Raw genomic sequence first — 11,118 nt, 5'->3', positions numbered from 1 at the left:
ATTAGGAAAAAAAATTAAAGTTTTATTGTACAAGCATAAAAAACAATGCTTAAAAATCAAAATGCTAGAAGATACTCTGGAAAACCTGGCTTCTGAAGCAGAAGACTTCTCTGTGACAACTCCCAAACAATGTTAAAGCCCCTGAAAATTCTGCATTCAATAAGCAAAGATATGATCCAGATGAAGTAACCCTTTTTGATGGCTCTTTAAACCCTATAATCTGGGAATTATCTGACCAGTCTCTGAAGAATGTGTTGCAGCATTCTGTGGCTACAGAGCAAAAGGGTTGGCATGAATTGTAATGTCTTTAATGCGAACATCATTAAGAGGTCGATAGGTTTTCTCATTCACAGGCAACTTCTCCAGCTCATCCAGGGTCTCCAAGCCATCAATAACTCTGTAAGAAAAACACAAGTGCTGGAAATTGCCTTCTAATGATTTAAACTTCACAGTCATCCCAAAACACTTTACAGTCAAGTATCACAAGGCAAGGACTTTGCAAGCATATGATTACAAAATAAGACAACCAAAACATTTTATGTGGCAAATAATGTATTTTGAAAGGAAATACTGAGCATCCATGACAGACTCCGAGAAGAAGTTCAAGCATGTGCACGTGCCCTGAAATACTCAGATCCCTCACACACTCTGACAGAGGCATGCAGTTGAATCACTTACTTTCCAAACACCGTGTACTTCATGTCCAGGTGTGGCTGTTTGCCATAAGTGATGAAGAACTGTGATCCATTGGTGTTGGGACCATTGTTTGCCATGGAAACTACCCCACGGACACTGTGCTGAACAAGGGGAAAAACCTCAGCATGAATGCACATCTGTGAAACCAGAACTAACCTGGGCAAAGTGCTCTATGACTTAGAGCTCTTCCTCAATACCATTATTAAGAACAAATCTTGGTTGCTAATATATTCTATCACAATCAGCAATTAGCTCCTCAGAATGGCTCTTACAGTGATAAACCGCTTGCCTTCAGTGCATGAAAAATGTTGTCAGAAATTCTTTTTACTTCTGTTTTGCATGATGTAAACCCTCAAATCTTACTTGCCAAGCACAGAAATGCCTGTTGCTATTTTAATAATAAGCTATTGTTCTCCAAGCAAGAGGAAATTATTGTAGAGAAAATTCAAATAAAAACACAAGTGCATATTGAGAATACCTTTAGATATTCACTGAACTCATCTTCAAATTTCTTGCCCCAGATGCTGTTACCTCCTTTCCCAGTGCCTGACAAAGAAGCACCACAGTAGAAATTACTGGATTTTCAGACTGAAAAATCCAGAAATTAAGTTCTGTTACAGCATTTTACAACAAAGGCCCTAGACAGCCTGCAATTAGTTTAAAGCAGGCTCTTGACACTGCACTAAGACATAACTCTATATAAGGAACCTAATAAGCAGCAGAACAAAACACTGACATATCCTCAAATTAAATTCAGTATGAGCATGAATAGACACAGCTGAATCAGCTTTTCTCCCAAAAGCTGACACTTGTCTGGGACATCTTCCCCAAATGCTTTACACTCAGCCTTTCAGGCAGAAACCACACAAAGCACAGTAGCATCTGCTTCTAATTTAGTCAACAGAACCATCATATTTAGTGGAAACAGCTGGTAAAACTCAAGTTTGTAGAATGCATGATTACTTAAAACTGTGGTAATGCCTGCACTTCTGGAAGCCCACCACAAAAAATAATTTCATAAAAAACTCTTATCAATAATACAATAACTCTTTTATTTTTTCTTTACTTACATTTTGGTTTTAATACTCATAATTGCTTTTTATTTCCTTACATTTTATTTTTATGTACATTTTTTCCAAAGAAAGACCCAGACAGAAGAATTTACCTAATGGATCCCCTGTCTGAACCATGAAGCCCTTTATATTTCGGTGAAATACGCATCCATTGTAGTAGTTACTAGCACAAAGAGCCAGGAAATTCTACAAAAATCAAACAAATCGTATTAACAAACAACTGAAAATTTGTATTATCTTACTAAAATGACAGCTTAGCTTTGTGACCATGCGAATTCCACAGAGTAGTGCTGCAGAGTAGTCATAAACAAATCATAGCTAATAAACTCCTTTGATAGTGTCACACACAAAGAAAAAGCTTTCAGTGCAAGGCTGTCTGACATGAGGAACAAACAAGAAGCCTAAGACATGCTCTCAAGTATCATGCCCATTCAACAATTTTATTTGGCATGTGTAATTTTGTAATCAATAACTTAATGACTCAGCTTTTTCATGAAAATAAATGAAATTTACTTCAATTCAGTTTATTGCAAAAATTCAAAACTGGGCTCCCTGACAAACTGTGAGTGAGTCTCACTCTTTCAAAATAAAATCAAGTCTGTGAGGGTATGAGTAAACCCATGGAAATTTGGGAATCTCACACTAGGTGCTGTATTTCCCCTGAAAAGCAAAGCACACTTTGGGAAATGCTGGAACTTCAAAAGAAGCACCCCTTAATTAAACCTTATCAAGTGAAAAACAGGCATGAAACTCCAGGCAGTATGACAGAGTGCACAAGTTCCATGAGTGGAACAGACACTGCACCAGCTTAAAGTGTTGATACTCCATTACATGAAAAGGTGAAATTGCAAAAGCCACTTCACCTATTTCTACTGCTTTGTTTCACCACTAGGCAATCCTATCCTGGTACGTGACTTACTTCACAAGTCTTTGGAGTACGCTCACAGAACAGTTCAATTTTAATATCCCCCACATCAGTATGCAGCGTGACAGCCTGAGCAAAATGCAGAAAATAATTAAATCAGCAATAAAATACTAACAGACACTGTTTTATTTCCCAGCCCCATCAAGAACATAAGCAAGTTTGCACTGCATATAACCACTGTTTCAACATTTGGCCATAAGAAAGGCTACTGTCACAACCAATCTGCATTTCCAGTAAAATCACCAGAAAGTACTCGGTTTCATTTAGTTTCAGGACAAATCAAGTTTGCTACAGAAATGCAGTACCTGTTGCATGCTGTTACACTCCAGAAATACATTATTCATTTGCAAACAGCACCTACTCAGTCACTTGAAAGTAAAGGTGAAGAATCAAGATTGTATCTATTTTGGATGGTACACACACCTCACTGCTTTACAACTAGAGGAGCAACTAATGGCTGCAAACTTTTGATTAATAAGGCTAGTTCTGAATTCCAGCATATATAATGTGCCTTCACAGACAATAAATCTATAAATTAGCTTACTCTTCTTAAGAATTTATAAGTTACCTTCATAAAATTTAAAATCAGTTACCCAGTGACCTAAGCAAATTTATCTCTACAGGCCATATATATAACAGTGCTTCTATGGAAAGTGCTAAACTATGCAAAAACAATTACTGTGGGGATAACCCTGCAGTAAAACTAATAAAAATCAGCATCATGGTGATACCGGCATACTGCTCCAGAAGTACAGAAGTAAAGAAGACAGCTGTCCACAATGCTCATGAAGATGCTATAGAAGGTGTATAATCAGTTTAAGACATATATAGTCTTATCTCTATTTCTCGAATTGCTAAACTTTTAAAAGACCATGAGCGCAGAAGTTTACATATGCTGAAGCAGAGGTATGTTCTTGCAAATACACTAATGCTTCTGTGGCAAAAGAAACCAAACTATATTATCAAGTACTTGCCAAAGTAGCATTAAAATCTGAGATCTCTAAAATGAAAGCATAATTAGGTTTTAGACTGATGTAAATCAACCTCTTTTCCTTTTCACAGTATCTTTTTATAATTTTGAAATGAAAACCCTGAACTTTTCATGACAAATTCCTCACAGCATCAGAGTAAAACGTGTAATCCTTTGAGATGGAGAGCAGCTATTCACTTTCCAAAAGATGACCATTTCAGAAACCATATAAAATGTGCTTTTATTCTTACCATGCCTGCTTATCAAATCTGAGGTAGCCTTCTATACAGCAATTTCCTGTAAACATAACATAAGAAGCTTGTTGGGCTTTTTCCTGCCAAGCCTCATTTGGTTTTGATTCTAAAATATTTGCTGGTTACATGCTTTTACACCACACAGTTCTACGGTGCCATTCCAGTGACTGTGGCTAAATTTTTGCATTAAGCAACTACACAGCATATAAAGAATGAAAAATGACTAGAAAAAGACCACTTAGAGAACTGGGAAGAGGGAAAAACCCACTCTTTCCTAGGATGAAAATTTATGTTAAGCAATCAGTTTTTGCAAGTATTATGGCAGCTGGCAGAATAGTAGATGGCAGAAATTCACAGGTAACAGCTACAGGCCAGTACCTAACAGAAGCGTGATTTAGGGCCAACTCGTGACAGCTGTGAGTGCCTGCAACAGACACGTACCTACACCCAATCAGACTTTTAAAATCTTTGTAATACTTTCAAATAAAGTGTTTAGAATGCCGGCAATAAAACCGCGGCTGTGTAGAAGTCGAAAGACTTACGCGGTAATGGCTCCTCTATTCACCCGCCCTCGCCGGTGCAGCCCCGGCCCCGAGTCCCCACCTGCCCCCGGCTCCCCGTCACCCACGGCAGCCGGAGCTACCGCTCCCTCGGTGCCCCAGGTACCGCTACCGAAACGCCGCGCACAGAACAGGCGGGCTCCTCCACCGGCGAGCCCCTGCCCGGCAGCACCGCCCGCCCGCCTCGCTCGGAGAATGCCTTAACCTGCCGGGGCTGATGGAGACCCAGCCCCCGCCGGGGAGAAAGCGGCGGCTCTCCCGCGGACCTCAGCTCACTCCCGGCGTTACGGAGTGACGGGCGCCGCTGAGCGCGGCGGAAGCGGCGGGGCCGAGCGCAGGTCCCGCCCCGCAGCGTCGGCCCTGCTCTGGCGGGAGGTGAGCGCGGTGCCGGCTCGGCTGTGCCCCGAGGCCGCCGAGGAGCGAACGCCTGTGGGGCCGGGCTCTGCGGGTCGGATGTGCCGCGGGAAAGGCGATGGAGCTTGAGCTCCGCGCGTTTGGTGCAGGGCAGCGTGGGGCGGGACCGCGGGAGCCCGGGGTGGGGAGAGCGCTCGGTAGCGGGTGGTGCCGGGGGTGGGCGTCCGCAGCCCGAGCGGCCGTGGCTGCTGTTTGGGCGGTGGGGTCCCGAGGCTCACGGCGGCCTGTGTTTGCCCCGCACAGGTCCCCTCATGCCGCTGCTCCGCCCGCCTCTCCACCGCGTCTGTGCCTTGGGCCGCCCGCCTGTACGCGCCCTCATGAACCTCGGGGAGCTCGTTTCTGCCCTGAATGACTTCGCATCCCCCGCTCTGGCTGAAAGCTGGGACAATGTGGGATTACTGGTGGAACCAAGTCCTCCCCACACTGTGAACACGCTTTTCCTCACTAACGACCTCACTGAGGAGGTGATGGAAGAGGCAGTGCAGAAGAAAGCAGACCTCGTTCTTTCTTACCACCCTCCTATATTCGCACCACTCAAGCGAGTAACGTGGAAAACATGGAAGGAACGGCTGGTGATCCGAGCCTTGGAGAACAGAATCGGGATTTATTCTCCGCATACGGCGTACGATGCCATACCTCATGGAGTTAATAACTGGCTAACAAAGGGACTCGGTGAGGTTCTGTTAAGAACAAACAAATTAAAATTATTAAAAATGTATGTTGTTTTAGATGGGATCTTTAATCATTTGCCTTCCAGCTTTTACAGGTGTGATTTGAGGACTGTTTTTATTTTTCCTAATGTTTTTATGGTACTGTAACATTTAAATACATTTTAGGACATTTATCTTGATGGCATATACCAGATAACAAATGCAAGAGGATATTTTCAGATGCAAGACTCTATCTGCTGTTGTATGTATCTGGAACTGGTGGAACATATTTACTGTCCACTGTGGTTGAAATGATACCACTGACTTTAAATCACCACCTTTAATTTATAAAGTACAAGATCTCAATGTTTGCAAAGTATTTAAATGATGTGAAATTATTTTCGATTTTTATCCTGTATTATGGCTCACAAGTTACAATAGCTGTGTCTTTTCCAGCCTGTCATATAAGCTAGGAATTCTTTTTTGGTTTTGTACAATCCTTAGGGTAAAACTGATGGCATTAAGAATGGCAAATAATACATATCTGTCAGCTTCTTTGGATTTAAAATAGACTGTGCTTAATGGAGACAGGAGAATGAAAAGCCCTCAGTTCTGGTCAGAAAAAAAGGATTTGACCCTGCTTTATAAACCAGCAATCTTGCATTGTTTTCTCAGGCACTTGTACTTCTGTCCCACTACATCCATCAACTGCACCAAGCTCTCCAGCTGAGGGCACTCACCGGGTAGAATTCTGTGCAGATGCTGAGCATCTGGATGCAGTGCTGTCCAAAATCAAAGACATCCCAGAGATCTCTTGTCTGACTACTCTCCCAGTCAGGTATCTGCTCCACTCTCTAATGTTGTATTCTTCCTGTTGTTTGAAACAATAAGTTGCTGTAATTGTATTTTACTGTTCTAATAATTTTGTTCCTCTGTGCATTGCTGCTGAATTTTCCAGCAACAGAACAAGAAACTTAAGGAATAATTGTCCCTTTCTGGGCAATCTATGTCATGCTAAATGGTAATAGCAAATCAAGTCTAACATCACACAGATTAGGGGTGTTAAAGAAGTATTAACAGGAAATTTGATGGGGACAGTTGAGTTAAATTCCCATATTTGTTTCTTCCAAGACAAGTCTAGCCTTGAAATTACAATGCTACCTTTTTTTCCTTTCTCAGCAGTAGGACAGACACTGGAATAAAATAATAATAATTATAATTCCAAAATTAATAATTATAATGCTGTAATATAATAATTACAATGCTGCAATTTTATCTAGCTTCTTAACAAGCACCAGGCATGTCTTTCCTCAGGGTTGAAGGTGAGGAACAAACACGAGTCAGTCTGAACTGCTCTCAGAAAGCACTGCTGGAGGTGGTGGCATTATTGTCCCAGAACAGCCTTCTTTATCACAAGACTCAGATTCTCTTACTACAGAAGGTAACAAAATTACAAAAATACTTCCTGTGAATGTATTACTTATGTGAGCTGAGTACCTTAAACACTGAAATGCATGGCAGTGGCATCACAGCTTTCCAGTGCTACCTCAGTGCTCTGAAATACTGGCATACGGGAATTTGAAGTTGAAGCTTCAAAGGAATGAAATATCTATGTGGCCTGTACTAATTCTTAAATCAGTTCCAATAGCTCGTGTAGTTCATATGTTACATTTAAGAACATCACATCTTTGTAAAATTCAGTGGTGTTCCTGCAAGCCCAATATACTCATCCTGTTACCGTGTGGTCAACAATGCAAGCATCTGGAGTCAGCTTTCTCACAGCAGTTTTAATTTTTTTTCAGCCTCTTCTTCCCCATACTGGAATGGGACGCCTGTGCACCCTGAGCGAGCCGATCTCCTTGTCAGACGCAGTCGAGCGTATCAAAGGGCACCTGCGGCTCCCCCACGTCCGCGTGGCCGTGGGAGCGGGCAGGACACTCGGTAAATGGGCCTGCGAGCCAGACTGCCACTGCAGGAACACAGGGAGCAGGAGTGTGTGCATGACAGTGGGAAACACTGCTGTCTTCACCAGCTTCACTTCCAAGAACTAGGAAGCGCTGTTAAGAAACAGCATCTTAGAATTTACAGTCATATGAAAAGAATCTCACCTGTATCTTAATGGGATTCTGTGTTATACTGGTTGATGTGGTGAAGAAGGACAGTACAAGTTGAATGAAAGATACAATTTTTTATAATTTGTATAAAGGCTAAATTTTTTCCCTACCCAGGATATCAGGCACAAAGGTGTACTGTTTAATTGTAGGATCCCTTTTGTGACTGAATGTTAAAATTCAGAGCACTTTAAGACACTTTATGGTATCATTATGAACACAGAACACACAGAAGGAACGTGAACTAGCTCAAACAGTGTGGTCATTAGTCAGATGTGGAGTAAACACCCTCTTATCCCAGCTACCTATCTTAAAGTCCAAGGACCACGGCTGCTAGAATTTGTGAGAGTAAATTTGCTGAGAGCTCTTTGTAATTTAGGAGGCAGAAATCTTATCAGACTGACAGTTGCACTGAAAAATCCCCAAACTACTTCAAAGCCCTTTTTATGGTGTGGTGTGACTCCACTTAAATCAACAGTAATTGTAAGGCAACATACTGTAAAACCTTAACAGATTTTGAAAACTCCCTGTTTGTGTTGTGTGTCCTCCTTAGTGAATGTAATATATATGAAAAATTCATGTCACTGTCATATATGTAATAACTTGGAATTAGCAATCACAGCAAATGGACAGTTTTTATTGGCATGGAGCAGCTTTCAGCTTGCATTAAGACTGGCCTTCTGAGAGCTGAAAGTTAGGAACCACTATATCTCAGAGGCCTTAGTGGCAACATTAGTTTGAAAACTATGGTGGTGGAACACAAGAGTCCTGCAAAGAGCAGTGGCCTATTAAAGACTTCAGAAACCTAACTAACACCTCACTAGGAGAAAGGTCACCAGCAGCCAGCCTCTGTGCTAGAGTTTTCTGCAAAATTTCCTGCCCCTTGGAAAAAAATCTACCTATCACAGAGGATTTTGCTGTATTGTCAGAGGTGTTATAGGCCCATGACTCTTGCACACTGACAGATGTGTCTCTTCCTCCAACAAATTTACATTGACTAAAATCAAGGTAGTACTTAATTGAAACAATTCCTAGCAATACACACGTGAGGGCTCAACAAAGGGGAAGGCGTTTAACTGTGGCACATTGTATCCTGCAGAATCACCAGTGAAGAAAGTTGCTCTGTGTGCTGGTTCTGGGAGCAGTGTCCTGAAGGGAACAGAAGCTGACCTCTATCTCACAGGTAATAGACTGCTGTTTCATTATTTTTGTAAAAATAGTCATTAGAGAAAAAAACAAACCCCAGTAAAAAATAAGAGGGTTGTCTGGCTGTTGAAAAATTTGACCACAAAGAATTTGACCTGTTATTTATAATTGAGAAACAATTAGTTAGTTATTGGAATGACAAACTAACATTAAAGTAGAAATAACGTGGATCAATTGGCAGTGTGGCACAGTGAAAGATACTTGAATTAAAACATTGCTTTACAGCATTTTTTTCAACAAAAAATCAGTGCTGATGTCAGTGAGTTGCAACTTCCAGTGTGTTTCTTCTCTGGCAACATATATTTCCTCTATACCTTACAGAATTCCCTAATGCAAAACAGAATATAATGTAGTCTACAGAGCCTTCCAAAGAAAGGAAGGTGTGTCTAGCTAAAGGGACACTTAGTGCATTATTCTCTATTCCAGCACTGAGACAGCTATTCCCCATGGCTCAGCAATGTGAAGGCTGCCTTACATTCTATAGGAATTAATTGCTGCCCCTTCTCCCCGTTATGTGTAGCCCTGCAGAGCTGACCTAGAACTCCTTTCCTCCATCCTCTTCCAGACCACTCTGAGCATTTTTATTTTCTGCCCAAACTGGCAGAATTTACAACTACTCAAAGATGGCAAGGAATTTCTGTGGTTAGACTCAGCTGCATACAGGGCTATCAGCTGAGTCTTTCAAAGGACCCTGGAGCAGGAATGTTCCAATTTTCTACTGAGCAGGTGGTGTTGCATTTCTGCTTATGGCCTATATTCCATTACATCACCATGGCTTTTAGCTGAGATGCTCCATACACTGCAGACCTGGTTACCTGAACTGTACCATTTGTGATCTCCATGACACTTCTTTCTCAAAATGGCAGGAGAGATGTCCCACCATGATGTGCTGGATGCAGTTGCCAATGGGATAAGTGTTATTCTGTGCGAGCACAGTAACACTGAGCGAGGCTTCCTGTCAGAGCTGCGTGACGCTCTCACCATCCACCTACAGAACAAAATCAACATCATTGTGTCTGAGAAAGACAGAGATCCTCTCCAGGTGGCATAGGGGGAAAAATTGGAGAGAGAGAGAAAATTCAGTCAATAGTGTTATCTTGCACAGACCTATCCAGTTGTAGAGCTTAATGAAGGTGCTTTCAACTGGTCCAGTACAGAATGCTTGTACTATATGGTCCCTCAAAGACTGGAGTATATTTTGTCATGTCACAAAAATAAATGTTTTGGAATACCAAAGGTTCATTTACTTGATTACTGGACTGTACTTGGAAAAATTTACTGTTACTGCTTAAGGTTATTAGATACAGTTGATAACCGTGATACTCCAGGATTGATTTGGGCAAAATATATAAAACCTGACTTACCTCCAGATTTAAGCTTAGGCAGCAGTTCTACCCTACTACAGTTATGTCAAATCATGTCAGTGCAAGCCACTGATATTTTACCTAATAAATTTCAGAAATAGTAGTTAATGAAAGGATGGAGATCAACTGTTTGCATTAACAGTTGTACTAAGGCGCCACTCAGATGCAAATAAACACAGAACACAAATCAAGTTGTTGGTACTAGTATTCAATTGCACTATCTACCACTAATGCAGCTTTAAGGATTTTCAAAAGAGAGATTCTCAATTCAAAAAAGCTTTGTAAGGTTGAAACTCAATTCCTTAACAAAGCTGTAAATTCATGTGCCTTTGTTATTTTCTTTTAAAAACAGTTTCTGTAACTGTGGCTTTTAATTACAGGATTACTAAAACTGAACAAGTAGTATTTTCACCACTGATAATGAGTTTAGTTTTCCAAGCTAGTTTTTTCTGTTGGCATTTTTTTAAAGAAAAAATAAAATCTCACAGCTGTATACCCTACCATCTCTGGATGGTAAATATATTTCATTAGAAATGTGTAAAGATGTTAGCTCTATCCTTTGAAGTTAATAAAAGTATCTCATCAAGCAATGTCTCCATTTAATAATTGCATGTCTTGTTCCACTTAAATGTATTTAAGTGGAAAGAGATGATTGGTTTATGTGAAGCTACCAGGCTATAAAAAGGTCATCATTCTTACCAATACCATGAAGGCACCTCAATATGCTGAGAAGTGAGAAGGAATTTCTTCTATCCCAAGTAAAGGGAAAGGACCTGTGTGAAGAATCAAGTTGACAGTGGGGTAGGCAGATGCTCTAATACAAAAGTCAGGCCATACATCTCTCTTGCCTCTGTCAGTGAGGTGCAGATAAGGTACTATTGCTCCATGGGATGTT

General features: G+C 41.1%; 2 protein-coding genes across 9 annotated transcripts; one reads left to right on the top strand and one right to left on the bottom strand.

The window, feature by feature from the left end:
• On the bottom strand, positions 1 to 4,783 carry PPIL3 (peptidylprolyl isomerase like 3). Of its 5 annotated transcripts, none has more exons than XM_041403777.1 (7): positions 4,684 to 4,783; positions 3,916 to 3,961; positions 2,689 to 2,763; positions 1,862 to 1,955; positions 1,175 to 1,242; positions 679 to 797; positions 1 to 397 (listed from the first exon to the last, which is right to left on the bottom strand). In XM_041403777.1, exons 2-7 carry the CDS (start codon positions 3,916 to 3,918, stop codon positions 271 to 273), a joined length of 486 nt encoding a protein of 161 aa, XP_041259711.1. In that variant the 5' UTR covers positions 3,919 to 3,961; positions 4,684 to 4,783; the 3' UTR covers positions 1 to 270. The 5 variants fall into 5 exon arrangements, with proteins under 5 accessions (XP_041259711.1, XP_041259710.1, XP_041259714.1 ...); XM_041403776.1 differs by having other exon boundaries at positions 4,591 to 4,729; XM_041403780.1 differs by having other exon boundaries at positions 4,606 to 4,705.
• A 41-nt stretch (positions 4,784 to 4,824) lies between these two features.
• Positions 4,825 to 10,813, top strand: NIF3L1 (NGG1 interacting factor 3 like 1). 4 transcript variants are annotated; one of them, XM_041403626.1, is made up of 7 exons: positions 4,825 to 4,853; positions 5,136 to 5,564; positions 6,218 to 6,380; positions 6,857 to 6,983; positions 7,345 to 7,483; positions 8,753 to 8,836; positions 9,726 to 10,813. In XM_041403626.1, the coding sequence occupies exons 2-7, from the start codon at positions 5,144 to 5,146 to the stop codon at positions 9,908 to 9,910; spliced, it is 1,119 nt and encodes a 372-aa protein (XP_041259560.1). In that variant the 5' UTR covers positions 4,825 to 4,853; positions 5,136 to 5,143; the 3' UTR covers positions 9,911 to 10,813. The 4 variants fall into 4 exon arrangements, with proteins under 4 accessions (XP_041259560.1, XP_041259557.1, XP_041259558.1 ...); XM_041403623.1 differs by lacking the exon at positions 4,825 to 4,853 and adding an exon at positions 4,860 to 4,975; XM_041403624.1 differs by lacking the exon at positions 4,825 to 4,853 and adding an exon at positions 4,860 to 4,982.
• Positions 10,814 to 11,118: the final 305 nt, after the last annotated feature.

Source organism: Onychostruthus taczanowskii, unplaced genomic scaffold (genome assembly GCF_017590055.1).
Source record: "Onychostruthus taczanowskii isolate IOZ18803 unplaced genomic scaffold, ASM1759005v1 scaffold20, whole genome shotgun sequence".
In the NCBI taxonomy this organism is placed as follows: Eukaryota; Metazoa; Chordata; class Aves; order Passeriformes; family Passeridae; genus Onychostruthus; species Onychostruthus taczanowskii.
The sequence above is the reverse complement of the archived record's forward strand: the minus strand, read 5'-3'. Positions and strand labels throughout refer to the sequence as shown.

Excerpts from the sequence above, each read along its gene's own strand:
- NIF3L1 (XM_041403623.1), top strand. The coding sequence starts at position 4,951 with ATGGAGCTTGAGCTCCGCGCGTTTG. Across the intron at positions 6,984-7,344 it reads AGATTCTCTTACTACAGAAG|CCTCTTCTTCCCCATACTGG; the intron begins GTAACAAAATTA and ends ATTTTTTTTCAG. Across the intron at positions 8,837-9,725 it reads AGCTGACCTCTATCTCACAG|GAGAGATGTCCCACCATGAT; the intron begins GTAATAGACTGC and ends TCAAAATGGCAG.
- PPIL3 (XM_041403777.1), bottom strand. Across the intron at positions 1,956-2,688 it reads GTACTCCAAAGACTTGTGAA|AATTTCCTGGCTCTTTGTGC; the intron begins GTAAGTCACGTA and ends TGATTTTTGTAG. Across the intron at positions 1,243-1,861 it reads TCAGACAGGGGATCCATTAG|GCACTGGGAAAGGAGGTAAC; the intron begins GTAAATTCTTCT and ends CTTCTTTGTCAG.